Source organism: Diplodia corticola, assembly GCF_001883845.1.
Source record: "Diplodia corticola strain CBS 112549 chromosome Unknown scaffold16, whole genome shotgun sequence".
Taxonomy (NCBI): domain Eukaryota; kingdom Fungi; phylum Ascomycota; class Dothideomycetes; order Botryosphaeriales; family Botryosphaeriaceae; genus Diplodia; species Diplodia corticola.
Window position 1 is genome coordinate 390066 of NW_017971495.1, and position 25442 is coordinate 415507.

At 58.3% G+C, this 25442-nt stretch overlaps 9 protein-coding genes across 9 annotated transcripts; 1 reads left to right on the forward strand and 8 right to left on the reverse strand.

Moving 5' to 3' along the window:
* Positions 1–1336: 1336 nt before the first annotated feature.
* On the reverse strand, positions 1337–2699 carry BKCO1_16000141 (5-methyltetrahydropteroyltriglutamate-homocysteine methyltransferase; the record flags this gene model as incomplete). Its single annotated transcript, XM_020271412.1, has 3 exons — positions 1337–2303; positions 2361–2535; positions 2648–2699. 3 exons carry the CDS (start codon positions 2697–2699, stop codon positions 1337–1339), a joined length of 1194 nt encoding a protein of 397 aa, XP_020131924.1.
* An 880-nt stretch (positions 2700–3579) lies between these two features.
* Positions 3580–4380, reverse strand: BKCO1_16000142 (uncharacterized protein; the record flags this gene model as incomplete). The annotated part of the gene is made up of 1 exon (XM_020271413.1): positions 3580–4380. One exon carries the CDS (start codon positions 4378–4380, stop codon positions 3580–3582), a length of 801 nt encoding a protein of 266 aa, XP_020131925.1.
* Positions 4381–6085: 1705 nt separating this feature from the next.
* BKCO1_16000143 (nicotinate phosphoribosyltransferase) lies at positions 6086–6748 on the reverse strand (the record flags this gene model as incomplete). The annotated part of the gene is made up of 1 exon (XM_020271414.1): positions 6086–6748. The coding sequence occupies one exon, from the start codon at positions 6746–6748 to the stop codon at positions 6086–6088; it is 663 nt and encodes a 220-aa protein (XP_020131926.1).
* Positions 6749–8411: 1663 nt separating this feature from the next.
* Positions 8412–8896, forward strand: BKCO1_16000144 (uncharacterized protein; the record flags this gene model as incomplete). Its single annotated transcript, XM_020271415.1, has 2 exons — positions 8412–8583; positions 8640–8896. 2 exons carry the CDS (start codon positions 8412–8414, stop codon positions 8894–8896), a joined length of 429 nt encoding a protein of 142 aa, XP_020131919.1.
* Positions 8897–9080: 184 nt separating this feature from the next.
* Positions 9081–10130, reverse strand: BKCO1_16000145 (phosphoglucosamine mutase; the record flags this gene model as incomplete). Its single annotated transcript, XM_020271416.1, has 1 exon — positions 9081–10130. The coding sequence occupies one exon, from the start codon at positions 10128–10130 to the stop codon at positions 9081–9083; it is 1050 nt and encodes a 349-aa protein (XP_020131920.1).
* A 2907-nt stretch (positions 10131–13037) lies between these two features.
* On the reverse strand, positions 13038–15190 carry BKCO1_16000146 (membrane transporter; the record flags this gene model as incomplete). The annotated part of the gene is made up of 6 exons (XM_020271417.1): positions 13038–13567; positions 13639–14221; positions 14271–14440; positions 14501–14536; positions 14587–14637; positions 14698–15190. 6 exons carry the CDS (start codon positions 15188–15190, stop codon positions 13038–13040), a joined length of 1863 nt encoding a protein of 620 aa, XP_020131921.1.
* Positions 15191–18016: 2826 nt separating this feature from the next.
* On the reverse strand, positions 18017–18573 carry BKCO1_16000147 (nadh:ubiquinone oxidoreductase subunit; the record flags this gene model as incomplete). The annotated part of the gene is made up of 2 exons (XM_020271418.1): positions 18017–18089; positions 18278–18573. 2 exons carry the CDS (start codon positions 18571–18573, stop codon positions 18017–18019), a joined length of 369 nt encoding a protein of 122 aa, XP_020131922.1.
* A 1061-nt stretch (positions 18574–19634) lies between these two features.
* On the reverse strand, positions 19635–20823 carry BKCO1_16000148 (carcinoembryonic antigen-related cell adhesion molecule 1; the record flags this gene model as incomplete). The annotated part of the gene is made up of 2 exons (XM_020271419.1): positions 19635–19696; positions 19761–20823. 2 exons carry the CDS (start codon positions 20821–20823, stop codon positions 19635–19637), a joined length of 1125 nt encoding a protein of 374 aa, XP_020131917.1.
* A 1191-nt stretch (positions 20824–22014) lies between these two features.
* Positions 22015–25274, reverse strand: BKCO1_16000149 (hydrolase; the record flags this gene model as incomplete). Its single annotated transcript, XM_020271420.1, has 2 exons — positions 22015–22937; positions 22991–25274. The coding sequence occupies 2 exons, from the start codon at positions 25272–25274 to the stop codon at positions 22015–22017; spliced, it is 3207 nt and encodes a 1068-aa protein (XP_020131918.1).
* Positions 25275–25442: the final 168 nt, after the last annotated feature.

Sequence of the window (25442 nt, forward strand, 5' to 3'; positions counted from 1 at the left end):
GGTAAAGAATGAGTTGAAAAAGATCTTGAGGACATGAACGAGCGTCATATGACTGATGGCAGGCTAATTCGTCCCCTCCCTGTTGAAAATCAAGCCGGATGCAGGCAAACTTCCAGTGGATTGCAGGCAGATAAGCCAGCAATCAGCATCCAGGTCTATAAAAGACTAGTAGATAGCATGAATACAATCACTATGCGATCTATTCGATTCTCCCTCACTCCCCAACAGCACTGTTTACCTGCTAAAGAGCAGCAACCAGTCTCATCTATAAGTGCTTCTTCCCCCCCTTCCATGCCAGCCAATCGTTAGTGCGCCGGGGGGAGGGGAAGCACTTGCTTCAATATTTTTTCCCCACTCGAACTCGAGATCCACGTCAAGGATACCTGCATTCTCATCCCGGGGGGGCCCGTCCCGTCGGCCTTTTTAGTTGCGAGTCCTAACACTTCGCCTATTTCGCCGAAAGAACCGGGCATTCTGTTTGCCGGTCCGGGGGCGAGGGGAGTGGCTTGCGGGAGAGCGCGGTTGGCGCCGGCCGGATCGGCAACAACCTGGTATAAGGTTTTTTCTAGTCGAAAGCCAAATTCAAAAGAGGCCGGAAAGACATGGTTCCTCATCACCACTGAAGCCCCAAAAGTGACAAGAGAAGGTGTCAGACAATATACAAGGCCATTAGCCAGCACTGGAAACTAGTGCGGTGCTGTACTTTTTTCCAAGTGCGACAGAAGGCAGGCAGGGAGGGGAAATGTGATGGACGAACAATTGACCCTTATCTCCACCTCAGACAACGCCCGCGGAAATGTCACTGTGTATTGGCGGTAAACCATGCGCGGATGAACCAATCCTGCCTCAACGTCAGCGTGCACAGACATTCTCTGTGGGAGAAAAAAAATACTTGGTATTCTTCTGAAAAGCTTTGATTACCTAGCCGCTAGCCGCCAGCTGAAGAAAAACTACCAGAGTACCGCTGCACAGCTTATACTATGACAAGAAACTACCCACTCTCGTACAAACGCTACTCTTTTACAGTTCCTTCAACAACAATACAGAGAGGTATCCAGCCGACCAGCCCAAAAGCAAAGAAAACGTCAACAACGCAAGAGGGAGAGACAACAAAAAGGAGATTCATAAACTTTCTTTGTGTCCGAGGAAAGAAGATGGAGAAAAGGTGCAGTGCGCTCGGGAGGCGATGATTAGCGACGCTTCAAATCGCTCAAGTATGCGCAAAATTGCTTATATCAAAACGATTTCGAGCAGCGTCTGTTCATCGTTTTCAGCCCCCAGCATTAAAGCAAAGAAGCCGCTCGCTCCTTTTTCTCCATCCCCTTTCCTTTCCGTTTCACCGCGGTGGCGGGGATTTCGACTTCGCCCTAGCCTTTAATATTATCGACTGCCTGTCCAACCGCTCAAACTCCTCGCTCGCCAGCTTGGCGCCCTCGACTCTTGCTTTGATCTTCCTGAAGGCAATGTCCCGCCCAAAGTTGGGGCTCCAGCTCTTGGGTTTGAGGTCGTTGTTGAAGGGCGAGAAGCCGCAATCGTCCGTGGCCCCGAGCTGGTCCCGCGGGATGTGAAAGCTGGCCTCGAGCAGCATGTCCGCCACCGCCTCGGGCTTCTCGACATGCGGCGTCAGCGGGTCGACACAGCCGATGAAGACGATCTGCTTGACCCCGTCCAGCTTGGGCGCCAGGTTCGCTCCGATCAACTTGTAGAGCGTTTCCTTTTCCGGTTCGGACCGCATCTGCATCAAGAAATACCCAACCCTGACTTTCAACAGCTTCGGCAGCAGGGGGTAGTATGACTGGATGTCCGAGTGGCGCGTGTCGCAGTCGCCGCCAGGACAGGTGTGCAGGCCAATGTCAACGCGTTCCTCGGGGGTAAAGTGCGACAACACGTCGTCCAGCAGCTTGATGAAAACGTCGATCAGATTCGGCGGCGATCCTTCCTGGCACGCGAGGCGGCCCTCGGTGAAGTCAATCGACACGCGCACCGCGCCGGCCTCGAAGCAGCCGCGAACGTCCTTGACGCACTCGTCCACGATGTCCTGCATAAACTGTTCCTTGGAATATCCGGGGACCTCGCCGACGTAAAGGAGGTACATCATCGACGGGGCGATGACGGCGACCTTCATCGGTTTTCTTGTTGCGTACCTGAGGGATGCTCTGAAATTATCGTATGCGTATGTCTGGTAGCGGAAGGGCCCGGAAAGGAGACGGGGCAGGGTGCGCGTGTGGCCATCTTGGAAGGTGATTGTAAAACACTGATCGTCGACGGTGAGGTTTGGGCTGAGGCCTGTCCCGTTGAGGGTGCTGCACCACCTGATTAGCCCAGCTTGGCTTCACGTGCCTTCCAATTAATTGGCTTACTCTGTGACAGGGTAGGTGGCGAAGGAGCTGCAACGTTGCTCGCCGTCGGTCACGAAGTCTTGGCCGCAGCGCTCCAGGCGCTCAATCGTGTCCTGGACGGCGCGGTCCTGGGCCTCGAGCAGGTCCATCTTGGTACATCGGCCAGCATCGTAGTCGGCATACGTCTGCTGGAGCTCTGGAATGACGTCAGGTTGGGTTCTGCGGCACAGCAGACGGTGGTCGAGACGCGGGACGGGCGGGCGAGGCGGGCAATGAAGACGGACGCGCAGAGGCGGCGGGCGACTTACGCATCGGACGGGGCAGGGAACCCACATTTTCGGTGGGAACGATTATGGGCATTGTTGGCGTTCAGCAAGAATCTTTCTGCTCTGACGAATTTTGAGCGTGTGGGAGCTCTGGGACGAGGTGCAGTGATGATCCCCGCAGCACTTGCATTGGCAGGCAGCTTGTTGGATTGAGACGGGCCCGCGACAGCAGTGGGCCAGTGGAGAGCCTACAAATGTATACGGAGCGTAGCTGATCTGCGGGCGGTTCCCCTTTATCTTCCGAATGGTGCGGGACGTGAAGAAGTCGACCAGGGCAGGCGTGGGGCAGGCGCTGCGACGCGGACGGCACTCCGCCAGGGCTAGCAGCGCAGCGGGCAAGTCTAGCCCAACGCCATGCGGCCAGGTGCGACGGACCCTGGCAAGGCGGTGCGCGGGCAGGAGGATTTGGCCCGGCAGCGCACGATAAGCGGGTGCCATGTGTGGCCCCGGTGGCCCAGGTGGCCCAGGGCACCCGCCGGGCGGCGGTATAAAGCTGTGGCTCGTGGCCGCCGCCGAGTCGTAAGGCCCCCCCGCCAGCACCAGCCGCCCGACGCGCGACCCTGCGGCAGCCCTCAGTGTCGCCGCCAACGCCTCCATAGGCCGCCCTGCGCCGCTAGGCACAACCGCTGCTCGATCGGCGCCCGTGGAGGATCCGCACGCATGAAGAGCGCCACGGGCAGTGCGCAGTGCTGTGCAGCGCCCTGCACGCTGCACGCTGCCCAGAAGCCGCTCACGTGTTGGGCCACGGGCTCCCGAAGAGCCCCACTCCGGCACCTGCCGCCGGCCGCCCACTGGTCGCCGCGGATGCGCCGTTGGACGGAACCGTTTTTTCGGCCTGCCTCGGAGCCCGGCGCAGCAGGCATCCCCATGCTCCACCAAGCCTGGCCTGAGTCGCCGCTCGTCTGCCTCACCATCTACCTACCGCGCTCAACCGTCTCGCAAACGCGCGCCCACGCCTGCTCGACCGCGTCGGGCACGTCGACGTGGACGATGAAGCCTTTGCCGCGCGGGCCGTAGCCGTTGGCGTCGTCGCGCAGCCGAGGAATCTCGCCTAGGAGCAGGTCGAGGAAGCGAGGGAGCTCCCAGAGGCCCGTCCGCTCAACTGCCGGCGTGCGGTAGACCAGGTCGGATCCCACGCGTTCGACGTGCGGCACAAAGGTCGGGCAGCTCAGCACGCGGGGCCTGACGTCGGCGTCGTCGAAGGCCTTGTCGAACGAGGCCACGGTGCGACGGGCCATGGTGGGATCCTGGACGACGAGGAGCGTGCGTGGTGTCGCAATGCGGTGTCGTTGCAGCAGCGCGCGCAACTCGAGGGCATTGGCTCCGCAGTTGGTGGAGCGGTCCTCGACGAGCACCGTTACGCCCGCTCGGCGAATGGCGTCTGAGTCGTAAAAGCGGTCGAAGACTTGGGCCAGCACGCGCGACTCCGGCAGGCCGCGAATCGCCGGGTAAAGCTCCTGATAATTAGGGTGGCGTGAAATTGCGTCGTAGAGGAATGGCGTCGAGTGACCAATGCCTCCGCAGATGACCAGCGTCTTGGTCAGGCGCGGACGCGCTTCAAGCGCTGAGAAGACGACGTCGGCGCTGTGCAGCACGGCCGACACGCACAAGACCAGGCAGTCGACCGGATCGGCGTGGACGAGGTCGGGCACGTCCTCGGCGCTGACGAAGGCAGCAACGGTATTGACATCTGCCGGGCTGGGCTGGCCGACCATGGTTAAAGGGAATGCGTAGCGTTCAGGAAACTTGGTTGGCGAAGGGACCAGTCTCAGAGTAGTGGTGGTGCTGTCCGAGTCATCAAGCTGCGCTGTGGCGCCAGGCACCTAAGCGACCACGTGCTGCTCCTGCTGCTCCGCCTGCTGCTCCGGCGTCTGCTGCTCCTGCTCCTGCCGTTCCACCGGCGCCGGAGACTCTCCGTCACTGCCAGCACGGCAGGCCGGACCACGGGCGCCTTCCTCCGCTCACGTCTGGACGCCTGGCTGGTGGTGGCAACAAGGGGCGAGCGTCTGTCCCCCGGTAAGCTTTCACTGATGATCATCCCTTCCCATCGCCCGACGCCGTTGCAGCTCCATGGGACTCGTTTGCCGGATCTACACACGCGGGAGAGAACACGAGGATGCCGGCTGCATTTGGCAAGCGCACCGTCCAATGCCTCTGCAATTTCTCTCTAGCCTTGGGTTAAACTCTATCTCCCTGTCTTTATCGAGATGGCTCACCCGTCCCTCGCTCCGGCTCCTGCTTCAGTGGCTAGAGCATGCAGGGTCCGGGGCCTTGGTGCCGACGGCGTGGCGCGGCCTGGGGATCAGTAGCGGCATGCCGCCCTCCGCTGAAGCCACCGTCCAATCCTGTTGACACGCATGCAGGCCGACACACGCCGCCTTGCAGCGGTCCGCGCATCCTCCCGTGCACCGTTTGCCATCCTTGGAGACACTTTGGTGGCTCGCTTGCGGTTACCTTTTCCACCCAAGGTTGAGTCAGTACGTTCCAGCTCTGAAGCTCAGGTGCGACGGCTGGAGGCAGATGCAAACCCGGTCGATTGGATTGATTGCTCGCGGAGATCCAAGTCCGATGCACTGCGATTCTACATCCGCCAATGCCGGTGCGGGGCTCAAACTGACATCATACATTACGGCCATCACTCAAGTCCAACCAGCCGGCCCTTCCGGTACCTAGTCCAGAGCCGAACTGTCGTACCGAGGGTGCCGTGAAGCATACGACTCTCTTCCAATAAGAGCATGCCGATCATCTCGGACTTGTACTGTGTAGTTCCATACCTAGTCCAGGCCTTGGGCGGTGGCGAGATACCCAGCCACAGCCACAGCCACAGCCATGCCCGTGGGCCACCTCCCGCAACGCTCACACACCACACCGGGCTTCATGGCATTGATCCACCCATGCTTGTCTACACCCAAGGTTTTTCTCGGCCAGCCGGATCATGTGTTCGTGTCGAAGTCGAGTGAGCATATGCATGGACATAAGGTTGGCGTTGAGCCAAAGGAGAAAAAGGATAAAGATAGAAAAGGGTCGTTGCTGTTCAAGTGCTCTGTAAGATCAACGGGCTAAAAATAAAATTGCGAAGCGGTAAGATTTCCCCAAGTGTTGTTATTTCACGTATTGGAGTCTGCTATGATATTCATCGACCCCGGAGCATGCTCACTGTTCGGCTTGACTGTGGGGATAAGAATGATTGATCTCTTAATTTGGTACTGAGGAAAGAACCGTTGCGTCGGCCAAGAGGCTCCACTCAAATTCTCTCCAACTACCAACAAATCCATTCGATACGGGTGAAAATGGCGAAAGCACTCACGTTGTTATGAATCTCGAATGGTATATCTGAACATTGACAAGAACGGCAAAAAAAAAAAACAAATGGAAAAAGCCCCATCACATCGTCCCACCAGGCTCATAGTTATTTTTGGCTTAGTTCTTGCCAACCTTCACGTTCGCATCGACCAGGTTGCCGGCCTTCTCGTCACCGTTGCCCTCGCTGGAGAGGAAAGAGAGGATGTGACCAGAGTTGACGGGCTCACGCTTGCCAACCTTCACATTAGCATCCACAAGGCCGCCGCTGCCGGGCTTCTCATCACCGTTGCCCTCGCTGGAAAGGAAGGACAGAATGTGGCCAGAGTTGACGGGCTCGCGCTTGCTGACCTTCACCGAGGTAACCGCGGCCTTGCTAATGTCGCCCTTCTCGTCACCGTTGCCCTCGGCGGAGAGGAAGTCCAGGATGTGGCCAGAGTTGACGGGGTCGGCCTCGGCATCACGCTTTCCAACCTTCACCGACGTCACGGCAGCCTTGCTGATGTCGCCCTTTTCGTCGCCATTGCCCTCGCTGGAGAGGAAGGACAGGATGTGGCTCGAGTTGATGGGGTCGGCCTCGCGCTTGCTGACCTTCACCGAGGTGACGGCAGCCTTGCCAATGTCGCCCTTCTCGTCGCCGTTGCCCTCGCCGGAGAGGAAAGAGAGGATGTGACTCGAGTTGACCGGGTCGCGAGCGGCCACGCCGTTGGGGTTGATAGGGGCGGCGTTGGAGAGAGTGGCAGCGCCGGCCAGGAGGAAGGTAGCGAAGGTGAAGGAATGCATTGTTGGTGGAATCCGGCAAAAGAGCGAATATACGGGTCGGACGTCGGCGGGTGAGCGGAACACGGAACGAAGACGAAGCCGGGCGAGAAACGAAAAGGCTTGGTAAGGCTTGGGGGGGTTGTTGTTTGATAAAAGAGCGACGGGATTCGTTTGACTTACCCTGGTTGGTTGCGTCGTTGCCGTTCAGGGGGAACTGGGGTCGACGCGTCGGGGACGATGTGGGGCTGACCGAAGAGGAGCTTGGGTCTTCATGGCATCAGTTCGCGGCGAGGCGCCATGCTTTTTCTGACAAGGCGCTCGTAATCTCCATGATTGTCCTCGGTCCGGCGCGCGCTTGCCAACCTCTGCGTAATCATCGTTTGATGAATACTGGAGCTCCCCGTCTGCGCTGGCGAGGGCGCTGGCGATGGCGATGGCGCGCTAGAGGGTCTGGCTGACGGATGGAGAAACAAGCTCTGGATCTGCAGTCTGCAAACATGGCAAAGGTAGCATTGGGCACCGGAGATTGTTTACCCCGTCTTGCAGCGCGTGATTTTCTGCGTTGGTGGGAGCTGTGGAGAGGCCGTTTGATCGGCTTTGCTGGCGAATCAACGGGTAGCCCCTTGAACAGTGACCCGGGCGCCACGGGGCAAGGCGATCCAACATTGGCCAGCGCACATCGAGATGCATTATCGGTGAGGAGTGCTTTGGCTTGGCGGCTCTCTCAGCTGAGCTCAATGCGGTCAACGTAATCACATAACGGGGCCGCAGCGTTGGATGCTCTGTGCCTATAAGATGAACAACAATGAGCTCGAGGCGGCTATCCCTTTTGCCCGCGTAAGCGCTTGATGTATCATTTCCGGTCTGGCAGAGACAATGAGTCGCTGAGTTGCGGTCAGCTCAGTGACGAGCCAGCAGACGAGGCATAAAGGGCATGCACTGTTCGTCGTTTGTCGAGTGGACGTTGAGCAGCGGCCGATCGGGCGAAACGGTGGAGCCAACGCGTCTCCGGGCAAGAGCGCACGTCAATATATCGAGCACGGAGCCGCTAAAGCCACGTCTGCAGCGAAGGGCGCGAAGGGCGCGAAGGGCAGTGAAGGTCGGGGTGATACGGGCGTCTGTCGCGTGTGCATGCGGGCGTGGAGACACGCACGCAGGCGGCGGCAGGCGGCGGCAGGCGGCGGCGGGCGGCGGCGGGCGGCGGCAAGCGGGGGCTGGACCGGGCGGCGATGGAGAGCTGGAGTGGCATCGTCGTGGTCGGACCAGGCTGGTGTTGAGCGGAGGGAGACGAGGAAGGAGCGGCCACACGGGTGACGGCTGCTGGGGGACGCGCTGCCCCGCGCAGTCACATGCGCGCCACCGGTGAGCTGCCCGCGTCCAGATCTTGGGGCCCGCACCGAAGACGTCACAGCATACCAGCCTGCCAACAATCACCTTGCCAGCTTCCCAGCATGCGCTCGTCGATTTGGCAAAGCTCCAATCCGATATCTTGTCAGCTCCCTGGCTTGCCCCTGCCGTCTTCAAGATTCGGCAAAGATCCAATCCTTACCCTGTCGGCCAGCTCATCAGCTCAAGCTGTATTCAACGCCAGCGCGCCCATAATCATGTCTGAACCATCGTCCTCCAGCTCCCATCTGCCCGAGCCTCCCATCAATTCCCCCCGAATCGCCCAAGCTCGCCCGTCATGAGCGCAAACAACAAGATCAAGAACAGAGCCACCAACGGCTATGTGCCCTCCTACCAGGCCCCGCCCGACCCGCCAGCGCCGCCGCCTGCAACCACGGTGGAGAACAAAATCGAGGTGCCCGATACTGTCCAAATCACGACCATGACGGATCTGGTGGAGAGAATCCAAGGTACCGCTGTCCTTTTCTCTGTCGGCGGCACTGGCACAAGACTGATCATGGCCCAGAGAATGCTTCGGTTCTCTACCCGGCATCGCCGCGCCTGAGAGTGACGACTGCTCTGGCTCCATCCGGCCTCCTATGCCATGCGGTTGTGCTTGGTCCAAAGAATGAAGAGTCCAAGACGAGTCGCTACAAGGTCTTGTTGAAGGGTCCGGGAGTGCCCGGCATCAAGTCCGACCCTGGTAGGGGTAGGCGAGAAGCCTTGGTTGGGCTGCTGGAAGAGCTGGAGAGGAAGATTGGGAAGGAGATGCTCAGCACTTGAGGGCTGTGCAGCTCAGCAGAGGATATGCCGTGCCCCAAAATGTAGATGTCCCGGGGTATGCCGTGTATCGATGTGCAGTCGACTCAGGCCCAATCGCACCCTTGGGCTAGAACCAATTCATGACATTACGCTTTCCCACGCAGAACGTTCGCCTCCAAACAATGCATACGACGAAGTGCATGAATTAGCAGGTGCTGATACGTATTAGAGCTGGCCGAGAAGTGGGCTTCACGCAGCCATCTTTCTTGCGGAAGTAATCCGGATCCATCATCTCTTCCTCGTACAAGAAGTCATCGTCGAACAGCACTTCAGCATCCTCATAGCCATCCTCGACGCATGTCAATGTAAACTTGATGCCCGAATCCCGCCGCGCGACCTCGACCGACGCTTTTGTCACCGGAACGCCGTAAGCGCCGCCAATGGTCGAATCCTCCAAAATCTGCACGCCTGCGCCGACAATGACAAGCTCATCATGGCCGGTTTCAAATGGCCCGTGCGCCGGTTTTTCGTCACTGTGCGTTGGCTTTTGCCAAGGATCGTCGTCGTGCTGCCCGGGGCTCCACATCACGGCGTCAATCTCGATTTGCCTGTCCGGACTGCCACAATCCCCAGCCTCCTTGGGAACCCCGAGTGTCGATGACGATGATTTGCGGCTCGGATCGGCGTACTGGCAGAGTATCTCTTCGACCTCAGGCGACATAGATTCGATCATCGTGCAGAAGTGACCTGGGTCGGCATTGGTTGGCGAAACGTCTGGCTCCAGTTCGCGTATCGAGACGGTTGGGATCCGCGATCGAGAACGCCAATCCATCGTTGTGGTTCCGAATCTCTCTAAATCCTGATCTTCCAGTGGCTTGGAGTGGACGCCAGCGTCCAAGTCCTCCTCTGGAGTCTCGGGTACTGTCGCAAGTGGGGCCATACGCCGATGCTTGGGGAAGCGGACTTCTACCATTCCGAACGGCGAACCGCAGGATGTACTGGGCGTATCATTCAGCATGGCCTTGGGAATGTCGCCGAGTTCGTTCTCAAAGTGTGTCTGCTGGTCCCGTTTTTCCCCTTCGACGTTGTGTCCGGCGATCTGACGCTCAGGGTCTTTTGAGCAAAGGGCCCCCACCAGTGTGGATGACTCGTTGATCGTTTCCCCTCCAGACCACTCTTTTATCTCGTCCGGGTGGCGGCTGTGGAACCGCGACAACCAGGTTTGAGCAGTGCTCAAGGAATCATCATGCGTCATGATGTCAGCTGCAAGTGTGAAGGTTCTTTCGTACGGAGACTCGTCGGTCAGTTATTCCTGTATTGCCGGCGTTCTTCAGTGAACTCTGCGAAAGCCTTGATTTAATAGCCAGATATGCTGTATTGCCCTGAAGAAAGTTATTGCTGAGCCTTAGCGGCGCCAGCGGCCAGCAATGAACGGGCGTCTTATTTTATATGGGGGCTAAGTTTTTTGGCAACAAGGCTGTATCCTCGTGTGGCATGGGTTCTCCTTTTTCCGCTTTTGTCTTGGTTTCGTATTCCATCGACCAGTCGACCTGGGCGCTTGCGGCAGCGAGAACATTGGCTGAGGTGAGCATGGCACCCTCTTCGTGGGACGATGGTGGGGGTCCATTGCCAGCCTTGCGGGCCCAGACTCGGCTTACAGTATCTTTCGAAGGCTCCTCACAACCTCTCATGCATTATGCGTTCAGAACACAGAAATCAGCTACGCCCGCAGGTTGCAGGTTCCGGCGTATACTACGTACAACATTCGTATAGATGTCGCCAGTGCGCTGAGCCTGCAATCATGTAGTCCACAAGAAACGTCCGGATGCGAATAGCTTCATTTCTATCAATAAGTACCATTCCCAAGCACTGTTGTCATCTGAGACAGGCAATGAAACGCTTTTGGACACTCAGTTCCGGAAACATTATACAAACGCACAGCGGTTCGTCCACAGCTTACTGATTCGCATATGACCATACCCGCGCGGCTTCGGCAAATGACGTCGACGAGGTGGCTTTGGATGACCTCTACGCGCCCGAAGGAGCCGTTTCAACGCAACTAACCGGGAACCATTCCTTTGCATACCCTGTTGCTTTTTGGCCCCCATGACCCCGCATCCTGCTTTGTGGATGCTTTGGCTGGCTGTCTTATGATCTTTCACTGCAGTGTAACCGCATTACCCTTTGGCATAGAAGTTCTAGATTTGTTCTCTTACGGTGATCACCGTGAGCTTGGTTCGGGCGCCACATCTGTCATGCCTGCAGCTTCGTCAAAGAGACGGTGTCGCCGGCTCTTCGGTACAGTAGACTCCGAATACTCTATAATGCAGGTATTATTTAGTCAAACAGTGAAAGTGTTGGACGACCCATGCATTTCAACTGGATGACGCTTGGAAATTGGATCTGACTCGCAAACAAGCCTCAGCAGCCTCGTACCCACAGAACGACGGGATGCGCTCCTATACTTAGCCCTGCCAGATCATTATGTTGACCATCATGGCATACATGGCCACGTCCTTCCTGACTTACGCGTCTCAAGCGGAAGCTATCCTACTACAATCAACAGAAATTGAGGTTTCCACTTCTCCCCATGACTTACTCCACTCTCTTAAAAAGCCACCTCATGGTATCAATTCCCATGTTCTGACAACTCATTGATCAGTCGGTTTACATGGAGACGATGAAAGTCTCACGCGCTGTATGGAAGTGCGGCTATCAGGATGATGGCCACGATTCGCAAAGACGAAGGGAATAGTCACGTAGAGCACAAGTCTAATCGAAGCCGTTACAAACACGTCACTCTTGGTTCCATGAACGACACGAAGGTCTTTGCCGGGGACACGCTCTTGCCGGGCGATATGCGACGTCGTAAACAAAGGCACGGTACCTACAACCTACTGCCCAGCAAAAGCACGTTCGCATCACGCCCCTGCCCCGAACAAGCAGCAGGAGACGTTCCGGCCGCATCGTCCAAACCAAAGCGGTGACGAACCGCTTATACGATCCAAGCCACGTCACCGCAGCCTCCGGCCAAACCGACGCAAGCGACAAGAGGAGCCAAATGCTACACAAAAAGGCACAGCAAACCAAGAACAACCCTGCAGACCACCTCCCTCCACAAACGCCCCCCCCTAGAACCCTCAACCACCCTTCCCCAACCCCGACCTGCCCGGCAGCGGCAACGCCGGCGGCGGCAGCAGCGGCGGGAGCGGCAGCGCGACTCCAGCACCGCCATCGCTCTCCTCATCACCACCACCATGGCCGTCGTGATCGAAATGCCCTTCCTCGACGCACCTCGCGCAACGCATGTGGTCGCACACGCGCCGCCTGCCGCGCAGGGGGCCGGCGCAGAAGAAGAGGCCGGCGTCGTTGGCGGTGTTGCAGCGGCAGCAGCGCCAGGGGTGGTGGTTGTAGCTGTTGCTGTTGGTGGGGTTGGGGTTGGTGTTGGTGGTGGTGGTGCTCGTTGACGTGGGTTCAGGTGCAGGTGGAGGGCGCTGGTGGTGGTGGTGGTGGTGGCGGCGGCGGCGGCGGCGGCGGCGCTGGTGGGGGAAGGGGGAGAGGATGAGGGAATGGAGGGGATGGGAGGTGAGTGGTGGTGGTGGTGATGGTGATGATGATGGGTTTGTGGTGGACATGTTCGATTTTCTTTCTTTTTCTTTTTTTGTTCGCCGTTGGAGTGCTGTGAGGAGGATGCTCGGTTGTGTATAGTACTAGTGGGAACGCTCGGGGCGTTTGGGGATTTTGTGCTCCCTTCTCGGGAGGTGCGATTGCTGCGATCGACGAAGCTTCGGGTTGATGAGGGAAGGAGTTGTAGCTGCTGTGTGCATTTTTATACCTCGTCCGGCGGCCAGTGGTTTGCATTGGCTGTATTCCTGTGGCCAGGAGGTCTGCCACTGAATCGAGTGGTATCATTTCGTGTGTTTGAAGCTGAACAGCAGAGTGAAAGAAGAATGGCCACTTGCGAATCCTGACACGTCCCCAAACACGCGCCTGTACGGCATTCGATTGAAGAATGTTCAAAAAAGTGCCACGAGTACCGTGGACAACAAGGCAATTAAATTACCGAAACCCCTCTAATTCCGGGTCTACCCTCTTCCGTCTACCAACGCCCTTTGCTACTCCTACCCATGCATATATATATCCCATGACACATCTGCCCCATTTACATGCTCTGCGTCCCCAACCTCCTGTTCGGTAGCAACGCAACCGAAATAACGCACCCAAGTGTCACGCCGCCGGCCAGATACAACACGGCATTAATATCGCCGCCGCCGCTCGCGCCCTTTGCGTACAAGCTCTGCGCAATCAGCGGACTCACGATGCTGAACAAGCGGCCCCAGAAGCTGGCGACGCCGCAGGCGGTGCCCCTGACGGGTGCGGGGAAGGCCTCCGGGGTCCAGCCGTACAGGACGGCGTTGAACATGCTCTGGAAGAAGTACTCCATGGCGTTGAGGCCGATGTTGGAGGCCTCGGAGTTGACCGACGCGAAGATGAAGATGGAGGCGCCCATCAGCCCCGCCGACAACGCCATCGTCCACTTGCGCCCCACGTGCGGCACGTTGTAGAGCAGCGCTCCGAGCGCCACGCCGAAGATGCCCGGGAAGTAGATGAGCAGGTAGGAGCGGTAAGTGAAGTCGAGCGAGAGGTTGAGCGAGCCGTTCTTCACGGCGATGATTTTGGGGAGGTAGGTGCCTGTGTGGTTTTGAGGAGAAAGTGTAAGCAGATAGTGAGGGGAGCGAAATGGGGATTCATTGTGTGCTTACCGGCCACGGTGAAGCCCCAGTAGTCCATTATGTACGTCAGCCATACCAAGATGGTCAAGCGCGTCATCTCCCGGCTGCTAAACAGCAGCTTGTACCGTTGAAACTCCAGGCCCACCTTCTTGCCCAGCGATAGATCCCTTTGGGACTTGCCACCTCCAAGCGCACTTGTTCCCGAGTGCTGATCATGCTCGCTTTCCAGCATCTCGAATGACTCGAGCCTCAACTTCGACTCCTGCCCGTTGACCTTGGCGATGTGACGGATAACTTCCACAGCCTTCTCATCTTGCCCCCTGTACACAAGAAACTTGGGCGACTCTTTCATCCTGAAGACAACAGTGCGGATGAAGAACAGCGAAATTGTCATGGCCCCAAGCGTGAACATCAGATACCTCCATCCCATGTTGTTTGATTTGGAGCAGCATTCGACGCCGGGAGCGGAGTTCCGGCATGATGGCAGCGGATCAGGATCGGCAAAGTTGGGAGTGCACGAGTGCTTCGGAATATAGGCGTACGCGAGCGCCGAGCAGATGAGCACTCCTAGAGGCTGGAATATTGAAAGCAAGGCCAAGAGGAAGCGTTTGTTCTTGATCAATCAGCGCCATCCTCGCATGGTTGCAAGCAAAGAGACATACCTGGGGAAGGAACTCTAGCGTGATGGTAGTGTCTATGGGGATATTTCCGCCAATACCGAATCCGGTAAAGGCCGTGAGGACCAGAAAAGGGCTGTATGAGCTCGGCGCCCCCAGGCAGATGCCGAAAATTGAAGCTATCAGGACTGTAAGGTTGAATGCCCATTGCCGACCTGAGAAATAAGAAAATCAGCTCCTGGTGTCCGTGGATGGCGTGAAGTCAAGTGACGCACCGACGATATCCGCCAAAACACCCCATACAAACGCGCCTGGCTGCTAATTAGTTTCTGCAAGACGGTCCGGAAGGGTGGGCAAGTACCTGCAGTCAGCCCAGCAGAAAAAGACGTCGAGATGTTGCCCGATTGGTCGTCTGGCCCAGAGTCAGCAAGAAGCAAGCCACGGCGGAGACGCCTCCTTCACACCAGCTTACTTCCAAACCCAAACTCCTGCTGCACGGGGCCGAGCACCAGCCCGAACGCCATGGCCCACAGCAGGTCCAGGAAATAGCCAAAGCCGCACAGGCTCCAGACGTACCACTGGTACCTGCCCATGCCCATGGCGTCGATCTCCCGGTTGATCAGCACGCACTTCTTCTCGAACAGCGAGAAGCCCTCGGCGTGCAGCGCCTCGGTCAGCGAGGCGGCACGCGCGGCGCCCGCGTCGGCTTCGTCATCGTCGCTGGGGCGGCCGGCGCCGGGGGTGGGCTGTATGCCGCCCGCGCTCTTGTAGTCGACATCGGCCATGAGGGGCTGGAGCGAAGGGTCGTCCTTGTCGTCTGGGCCGGGGTGGAGATACATCAAGGGAATGGAAGCGTCGTCGTCGTCGTCTGGTGGATCGAGGGGGGCATTTATTGGCGGGGGGCTGTTGCTGGCAAAGAGGGGCTCTTCGTCGTCGCGCTCGTCATCATACGGGCTCTCGGGCATAGTCCTTTTTCGCGGGGGGCGCGCGCGACGGGGCAGGGTGCTGTTTTTGAATGAGTGTGGATGCAGTCGACGTCAACAGCTGCCAGTAAGCTCGAGCACATCCCGCATGCTGCCTGCTGTGCGACGCCTTGTTCCATGGCAGCCGTGCCCGGCTAGGCGCGATGCGGCAATGAGCTAGCGGCTGGCGTGCCGAGGGTGGCACCCGCGGTGGACCGTTGCAGCCAGCCGCGTCTGGTGGACATTGTGCTCTGGCGACGGCGCATATCGAAGGAGCCTCATCAATATGATCATTCATGGTCCATCTGCGGCGGAGGCGGACATCCCCTTCTGGTTTCGGCGGCCTTCTGCATGCTTCTGTATGCGTCCAAGGGGTCTCGCTGCGCCGAGACGGTCGGGCAGCGTCCTGCGGGAGGTGGATGACGTGCGTCAGATGGGGGTTGAGGATTCGGCACGCGACGGGGAGTCGCTTATCTGCGACCAACCCCACTCCGTCCCGGCTGGCGTGCCTTTAGCTTCCCCGCGGTCGATCCATCACCCCCGATGCCGTGCCTCGATGAGGCTGCAGCGCTCGTCCCCAGGCACACATGTTCAGGAAAAGGGGAAATCCTCCGGCCCAAGTCGTCAGCCTCGGCCACGCGACGCAGGTCCGCATGCGAACTGTGGAAACGCCACGCCCACTAGCTGGGAGACAGCTCTCCATCTGCCGAGTCACGGTGGCCAGCCGCCTGACGTTCGAGCAAGACATCTCCCGTCTCTCCGTGGCAGTGGGGCAGAGCGGTCAGCTACAAGGCCCGGACGGCGAGCAGGTGACCCGGCACCGAACCCCCCGAGAACTCCTGACTTGCTACACTAACAAGCCTCTTCTTCACCACTCCGTCTCGCTGCCCAATCATTCGCCCGAGCTTTTGACGGTACGTGCCCAAGGAGATGACCGTTCCTTGAATGGATAAGCTGGGAGCGAAGAAGTCCATGTGAGGGCCGAGCAAGTGGCCTCGAAGCTGTGGAGTTGCCGGAAACCAGCCATTGCCCAATAGTCCAAGGGCCCACGGTCACCCACGGGTTCCAGACGTCGCAGCAACAGGGAAAAGCCACTCACGCGGGGTAACAGCGTTGTGTGCCGAATCCGTTCAATTTGTGTTGCTGTTCGAGCCAACGACTATCCGTGGATTTGGGGCAGTCCCCGGAAACGTCACGTCAATGAATCTTGGCTAAATTTTGGCCGCCTGGAATAGTCGCCATGTGGGTATGGCCAAGTGGGTGACCACCGTGGGCGATCTGCGAGGTTCGAGATTCGGGGTTCCAAAGTTCCAGGATCCTGGAGGGGGAATGGACCAGCAACTCTTCCAGAACCTTGACCGCGAGGCGTCAATCCCGTGCGAACGGCCAACAAAGAATCGAGGAGTTGTAAAAACGTCGGACCAGCCGAGGCCCACGCGGATGCAACGAAACGGTAGCCATACTTCGTAGCCATCCGAATCATCGCCCGCAGTACCGGGTTCCAGACTCTTTCTTTCTCCGTCGTCCAAGAGGCAAGCCGGTCACAACGCTTCAGCTGTGAAAGATCAGGCTCCCGCCTCCTCCCGACGCCTTCTCGCAGTTCCAGCACCACGTGTGCCCGCACTGCAGGCACTGCCTCGTCCGCTCCCGGTGCGTCTTCAGTCCGCAGCTGTGGCACGTCCAGTACTTGTCCCTGCTGTCGGCGTGCTTCGAAGAATGCGCTGGGCATGGCGATTCCTCAAGTAACATGGTCTACGGGAAAGGTCGGGAGAGGGTCCTTCTGTGTAGATCCGCCAAAGAGCAGTAAGCGAGTAGTAGTGTTCAAAAGAACGCCAATGTAAGTGACGAGGTCTTTTCTTCCCCCTGCTCTGCACCCGTGGGAGGTACTCAGCAAGATATATATAGCAATCCTTGCCGAGCGTTGTCCGGAAACGGGTGAGGCAGAAAAAAAAAAGGTCGCAAAAAATCGTCGAGTCATGAGGTCCAAGTCCGCGTCACACAAAATCAATAAACAGAAGGTCCTCCTCGTACGATAACAATGGTCATGCCGCAAATCATGAAACTATAGCGACAGGAAAGCCCAGAGAGAGAAAAGGAGCAGCGGTGGGTCTTGCTTATCTCTGGCGAAGAGTGTTTTGTGAGATGCGCGGTGATATTGATGCTGACTCTTCCTATCCTCGTGAGCAAAGCATCATTTCTGCAGATCACCCTGTCGGAAAACCGGTCGGCTGAGGGAGCGGCTCCACTTTCCCAGCCGCCCGGGCTGGCTTCCAGCTGCACATCAGAAATCTCCCGAAAAAGCTGAGTCTGGCCCCTGCAACTTGGTCAAGTGCTTGCTCCGTACCAGTCAATCCCTGTCGGCACCCCCACACGGAACCTCGAAACGGAGAATTCAAGGGAGAGAGCCCTGAGACAAGAAAGGCGGTCGAAGTTGATGCTTCTCATTCACCCACATCCGGCCACGTCTATTGCCGTGATCAAAACAAAGGAGATTACTGCTTGCAGAGCCCTCTTTCCCCCACCCGAAGCCGTATGTACATCGTTGCATGTGTCTTGTTGCCTCCAGCAGTCGCAACGAACCGTTCCGCATTCGCATCCGTTTTGGGGGGAGAAAAGGGAAAACGCGTAGAACACGAAACTGGCGGTGCCAAAGGCCAGCCCGCTTCTCAGCCCGAAACACGATTACCGCCGGGGTCTGTTTCTAATTTCTCAAAAGGTCCGTCATGGGGAAAGAAAAAGGTGGCGGGAAAAATAGTGTCGAAGTTGATTGGCTTCCTTATCCGCGCGAACGGTTACAGATGGAAATCGGTAGTGGTGTTGGCAATTCCTTTAGTTCTTGTCCTCCAGAATGCCCTCGGCCTCGAGCCGTCTCCGGGCCTCCTCAAGAGCCCAGGTTTGTATACTGCAAGACAAAAGCGCCTTCGCGTTAGCGTCACCGCATCTCAACTCGCTCAACAAATCAATCTGCACCCCAATTGCGCTGCACACCCAGCCACCCACCCCTCTTTACCCCACCCCAGCTTCCCCTTTCCTCCGTACCCCGCCCAATTCGCTCTCCAACAAACAACCATGACTCAAAAGAAAACATACCTCGTATCAGGCTTGTAGCAGTAGGCCAGGCCCGCCATGCCAAGGCTCCCGAGGAAGCCCCAGATCCAGATGTTCTCCCAGCCCTCCTTCTGGTACTTGCCGGGTGCGACGCCGAACAGCCAGCCGCTGGGCGGGTCGTAGTGGTCGCCGTGCGCGTGCGCGTCGCCGCCGAGGCGGCGCGGGGTCGAGGACAGGTTCCTGCTGCCGCGGCCGCCGACCGCGTTCGACGTGGTGGTGGTGGTGGCGGCGGCCATGCGGCGGAACGCGGCCGTCGTGTTGCGGATCGAGGACGCCATGGCGCGTCGTCACGAGAACGTAAATAAAGGCGGAGTGGAGAGGGGGGGCTTCGGTTTCCTCGCGCGGTCGGTGTGGTTGGACGCTGACCCGATGTGGTGCGGGGGGCGGGGCCGGTGCTGGCGATGGAGGGGGGATGGATGGGGATGAGGTCAAAGTGGCCGCCCGGATGAGGTTGGAAGTTGAGGTTGCCGACGGTGCGTGCGCCGCCGTGTCTGCCGCGGGCCAGCCTGCCCGGGCTCCGCAGGAAAAAGAAAGCCGTGTGCCAGGGCAGAAGGCGGTGAGGTGCGGCAGTTGTCTTCCTGCTGTGAGTCGCCGACAACCGGCCGGAGAGGGCAATTCCGACCGACACGACCGACTGCCAGTGGACGCCTCAACTCCTGTCACCTGCACTTCCATAGCGCCGAACGAATCGGGCCAATGGAGTCGTCGAGCACTTCACACCGCTGTAAGTGGGCATCAGTGTGAAAGAAGCAGGCCATGTTTGATATGCTTTTTGTCTTTCAAACAGTTGTACTGCTCTGCCCTGCCGTTTCCATTCCGTTGGCGTCCTGATGGATACCATTCCTCCCAGCGTGGCATTGCCATGTCTCATAACTACGTACATCCTTCGTAACAGCCACATTCCCCATCTAGGTCGTGCTCATTAAATCCACCGGCTGCCTGTCTTTTGTCGTCTCGTCGTCAATTCCAGCTTTCCTCCCCACCCTTTCCGCGTTTTCTCATCCTCAAAAGTCGTAAAGCCACTTATCGTCTAAAATCATTTCACCCGCTGTATTACGCGTGGCTTCGAAAAGAACAAAGAATAACCCTCGAATGCGACTGCATAACTCGTCGTCGAGAGGAACCGAAGGGGAATATGCCGCAAACGCCATGGGCCTCGGTGGGAAACGAGGCGGTTCAAATGCAGAAGAAAATACTGATGGACCGGAGAAAAGCGACGCAAGCAAATTGAAACGTCGGAGAGCGCTTGAAATCGCACGCGGGTGCCTCGCAATTTCGATCCGCCCAGGAAATTTGTACAGGGTGAAGATGCTGAGCATGCAACTGAGCAAATTCGGCTCTAGCGGTGCGAATGGGTATAGCGGGTGGTTCTCGTCCTCCTGTCGTCTGAACTGGCGCTGCCTGAAGGTTGGTTAGCAACGTGCCTCTCCTGCAGAACAAAAACAAAAGAGCAACCGTCACTTACTTGAACTTGTGTAGTCACTGTAATAGTAGCTGCTGACATCGGTTGTCGTGGTCTTGTCGTCGTCGTACCGCGTCTCGCGCCTCTTCTTACTGAGACCAAGAAGAGCCCCTGCGCCAGCGAGACCAGCGAGAAGGCCGCCCATGCCAAATCCACTCTTCTTCGGTGGTGGAGGCCTGGCGGGACGGTCACCGTACCAGCCTGAATGGCGGCTGCCGCCGCCGTGGCTGTGACGGTGATACTCCTCGACGTATTCCGTCGAACGACGCTTCTTCTTGCCGCCGAGGCCGAAGATTGCGAGGATGCCGTCAAATGCAGCTTTGGCACAGCAGAAGAGGCAGAGAAGTGCAAGCAGGAGGATACCGGCCAGGGTGCCGATGACGATGCCTGCAATGGCGCCTCCACTGAGACCGCTACCGCCGCTGCTCTCACCGGCAGTCACGGGCGCAGTGGCGCCGGTTGCAACAGGCGTCTCGAACGGGACGGTCGTGGTTGCGGCGGCGGTGGCTGTGATGGTAATCAGCGTCCCCGACGTCGGTCGCACCGGCGCGGAATATGAGGCACCCGTACCCGTGGCGGTTGCTCCAGGTGATTCGGACACGCCAATTGCGGCGCATTGCCCGTCGAGCTGGCAGTACTGCTGCGAGGTACAGCAGATGCTGCCGCAAGCAGTCTCGCCGCTTCCTGTGCTGCATGAGATGGAACTTCCGGTCGCTTGGGCTGACACAGTCGCGCCGCCGAGGTAGCTGCTGTAGATTTCGGTCCTGGTCACCTTGTCCGTCTCGACGAAAGTGCTCGTGTAGTACGACCAGGAGCCGGAGCCGGCAGCTGTCGCGCTACATTGCGCCTGCTCGGAAGAGTCGGTGTAGCAAGCCGCAGCGCTTTCGCAGCAGAGCTGTCCCGACCAACCGCAAGGGTGTGCGCAGGAGCGCTCGACGAGAGTGGCGTTCTGGTACTCGTCAAGACCGGAGTCGTCGGCGGCCAGGATAGGGTTGGCGCTCGACCATTGCGGGGACAGCGATAGCGCAGCCAGCAATGTGGGGACGAGCGAGGTGGGAGCGAGCATGCTGGGTGACGGTGCGCCGATTGCACGGCGACTGCGGAGCTGTCGAAGACGTGGTGAAACCGCCGCAGCTCGTGGGATGCCGCTCAGCTCGCGAGAAGGACGGATGAGAGAGTGAGCGGGCGGGGTGGACGAGGTGGAATGCAGTCGGGCTCAGTCCAGCGGGTTTCCTTGCTGGGCAGGCGGGTGGGGTCGGCGTGATCTGTGATCTACCCGCAGCGTCGAGGCGTGTCGAATGACGTCTCCGCCCGAAAGATGGAATGCGAGTGGGACGGGAAAGCCGGCGCTGAACGAGCGACAGAGGCGTTCGCAACCAAGATTGAGAGCAAAGTGAGTACGGGGAGTGAAAGGAGGAATGCGGGCTGCGAGCTGGGCGGGAAAGGTGATGCAGGGCGGGTGGGTTTATCGAGCTTGCCAGCCTCCTCCCAACCACCTCGCGCGGCGTGGCCCACGCTGCTTCTGCCTCCACCTTGATTTAGGAAAATCGCGAGGCTGAAGTTTCGAGTGCACCCCTTCCTCCGATGCACTAGGTGCGGTATCGCCGACTCAAAATGCTCGGGCTCCTCGCGCTGTGACGGCGGTGCCTTGGGCGAGCTGTGTGTGTGTGTGTGCGTGTGTCTGCCCATCGTGTTCATCCCGTCGGCGGCGCGCCGCCCGGCAACCAGCGCACACGCCCTCAGCGCCTGTTGCTGGTGCATCGCATGCAGCTCAATCTAAACCCACCTGCATCAATGATGCCCTCACAACGCACGCGCCTGCAAGGGCGTGGCCACGTCTGACAACAACAAGTCTCCGCGCAATTTTCTCCAGTGGGCGCGTCCACCTATTAATCCATTAGAAGCTATCCTGTCTGCTACATTCTCCGTCTTTTTAGCCGTCTCTCGTGGGTAACCATCTCGTGAGTGTGTCAAAGAACTTGCTAGCGAATGTCACGAAGGGAGAGTCAGATGTGAAAGCAAGTGGCAGCTTCTGATCTTGGCTCACAACACCACTCGACGCAGCAGGAAATGGTATCTCAGGGGTATACAGTCCAGAATCCAACAGCAACAAACCAAAAATCGAAAGGAAATCCAACCGACAAAATTCCCGACAAATGAAACGTGCTGGACACAGCGGGACGGAGTTGAAGAAGAAAAGGCCTCGTCTGGTCCATCGGCCAAATGCGGACAAGGGATGAAATCGAGGGTGAACTCCTCATGAACCATTACTGAATTGCGCTCGCAGATTGTCGCGGCTGCGGCTTTCCTTGACCACCGCCGTCCAGTCCTCCCATTCCCTTGCCATCTCGGTGAGCACATTGCCCATGACTACCGCGCTGGCCATGAGACCATGGTTCTCGCCCTCGAGGATCCGGACCTCGCAGCGCTTCATCGTGCGGCCGAGCCATTTGACGTTCTCAACCGGTACACGTGTGTCCCGGCTGCCGTGGTGAATCACAACAGCTCGAGTGATGTCCACATAGCGGAACCCAATCTGCTGTGTACGCTCGAGACATACGAGCAAGTCGACAGCCGGGTTTGCGTTTGTAGTTGCCAGATCCCACACCGATAGAGTGAGCCTCGTGTCGTATTCCCGACGCCGTTCTTGCTCCACCAGCGTCATAGCAGCCTTCGCCTGCGCAGCCACTTGGTGGTTCGGATCGGCTGGGTCGTTGGCGGCTACCTCAAGGGCGCTGCCGTTGGGTAATACACGGTCCATCAACATCATAGACTCCCGGTTCTTGTTTCCCGCAACCGAGACACGGGCTGCCGGGGCCTGTTGGGCTGCAACAAAACTCTTGCGCTTGACCCGTTGAGGTGACTTCGGTACACTTCTTGTAATGCTAGCCGAAGTTGCGCTCATGAAACTAGAGTTGGCCACTTTCAACAGCGGAGTTGGGAGAACGCGCAATAGGCGCTGCGACCTTGGGAGCTGGCGCTCAGGCGTCTGTGCGTTTACAGGGAGACCGACTGCAGTCATCTGTGATGGAGGAATCCATGGGGCGAGAAGATGCACGCGGCCGCGGATGTGTTGCGGCATGCGTAGTGCTGTTGCTAGTGCGTAGATCGCACCAGCTGAATGTGCCATGATCGAGAACTTAGTGATCTTGAGCGCCTGGCAAATGCAGAGAACGTCATCTAAACGATGATTGTTAGTGGGGTATATGCTTCAGAACTCCTATTCAACTTACCCGGCCAACTAAGAGGCGTTCCGTGGGGATCGGATTGAGACTCCCCTACGCCCGGTCGATCCGGAGTGATCAATCTCAGCTTGAGGGTTGTTGCCAACTCATCGTAGAAAGCGGTAACGTAGCGAGTCAATCCCATTCCAACACAGACAAAAATCGCGAAGCCATTGGGATCGCCGACCTCAGAAAAGCAAATCGTTCTTCCGGTGCTCGGTTCGCGTACCTTCTGCGTCAGGCGTGGCGAATACAAGAAGGCATCGACATCGTCATCAATCGAGTCCCCACTGGTTGGGCGAAGAGGCTCCTCAATAACGGCTTCAGGGACCTGCGGCGACTTGAGTGGTGATTTAACCTGCATCGAGTCTCTCTTTACCTGATCCACTTTTGCATTGTGTTTCTGTTCAACCTTCAAGGGGATGTCTGGGTGCGACCACCGCTTCTTTTTGGCATTAGTGCTCGAGCTGGACCGTTTTAAATCTGCCGCCGGCGGTATAAAGAGCGACTGCCTTGAGCAAGGCGCCGACTCGGTACTGGCCGCTCGGGAAGGTGCTCGAGATTCCGTCGAGCTATCGAAGTTAATGTGCAGGTCCAGTTTCTGCGCTGCCTCCTCCAGAGACCTCTTGTTGCGGTCTTGCATCATGGCTGAGTTGCTACTGCTACCAGCCGAGGGACGGCCCGCAATGGTGTGGCTGCGTCCCATAGATGAGAGCGAAAGGCGGTGGCTCGGATTACTTAATGCGGCGTTCTCGCTCTCGCTCCGGCCTAGTGATTGCAATGCGAGCTTGTAGTCTATCGGGAGTTCCTCATCAATGCTGTTTTTTGGTCCTCCAGTTTGTTCAGGTTGAGCGGGATGTGCACTATCCCCTAGGGGTAAGGGGCTCGTCAACGAGCGTCGTATCTCGGTTGGCGCAAGGCCAAGCATTCTGTGAGCCTTTGCAAGAGACTCTTCGATGGGCCGCTGCTCCTCATATTCTAGAGCACGGGTGATGGGGGAAAGCGGAGTTCGCATGCTAGTGGTGGACAGGCGGGAAGGCTCCTGGGTATCGCCGCTGACGTTGAGTTGCAGGTTTCCAAATTCCCTGTCCCGGAGTTCTTTCTGTCTCTTGAGCTCCTTGATGCGTCTGGTCACCTGAGTGTCTTCCTCGTGCTCTGGCTCGTCTGGATTTTCTCTTTCTTTTCCCTTACCCAGCGGCCCGGGCGACAACTCCATTGGCTCGTCTTCCTCAATGACGGTCCTTGTTTTGGACTGCGTCCTGCTCCGAGATCTCGAGCTTATGCGCCTGTGTTTGGCTGGACTCTGAGACTGATGGCGGAGACTTGAAGTCCTTGAAGGGATGGAATCATCAGGCCATCTCGGGCCGCGCTCTTCCAATTCGGCGGGACCAGGAGTGGTGTTGATGGGTGCCGGCTTGGACCGGGACTTCCGTTGAGGTGTGGAAGGCTCTTCGCAAGGAGCCTCGTCGATCCTGGAGCCTCTCAAGGACTGAAGAGAGCGTTTTCTCGGGCTCGGTGGGCCCGAGGTACTCTTGGTGGGCGACCACAGGGCTGACGGCGGGCTGCTGAGACCAATCGAGTCGCTGTCGCGGCTCCGCAGTCTTTCGCGCGAGCTCGCATAGCACAGACTGCGTGTTTTGGTTGCGCTGCGCTTGCTTTCCAACGAAGCCCGGCTATTTGTGGAGTGGCGGCGTAGACCGCGGGTTATGCTGCTGGCGATGCTGCTTGCATCATCCTTGGTGCTCGAGTGCTTCGAGTTCAGCGAGCTACAGCTCTTGGAGGTGGAGAGGATGTAGTTCTTGAGCGAACTGCCTTCCCTGTCGCGCTTGTGCCCCTTCGGAGCGGTAACCGGCGAATAGCCTGAAGGCGGTGGGGCGGTTTTAATGACCGGCGGTTCCGCGGCCTCGTCGAAGTCCGGGTCATTCTGCCTTTCCTCCTCCCACCGTTGATGCCTATGTACCCCGTATTCGACGCCAAACCCCCGGTTGCCGTTTGGAAACCCTGGCTGCCATGCCACCGGGCTCGCAGGGACCGAGTAGCTCTCGCCGTCTGCGCCGATGCGCGGCAGACTCTCGAAGTGGTCCTGTGCGGGCAGGGAAATGGCGGATAGGGAGTCGATCAGCGACGATATGACCTCGGGCGACGCAGGGTTTGGGCGGATGTGGTTGGGCGAGCGGCGGGGGCGGCCCTCTCGGGGAGGAGCGGACGTGGACGCGGGCAGGGAACGACGCTTGGGATTGGCGTTCGAAGCGCGCCCGTTCTGCAGCGGGGTTGCGGGCGACGGGTCTTCCATGGTTGGCGGGCGAAGGAGGGAGCGACGCAAGGGACGGCGAAATGGAATCAGCAGGCGCGGTGGGCTGCGGTAGGGGTGTAGCTTCCACTGACGGCGGCTGCGAGTGCGGTGGGAGCTGGCTGCATGGTTATGTCGCAAAGAAGGCGCGAGAACGAGAGTGCGGAGGCG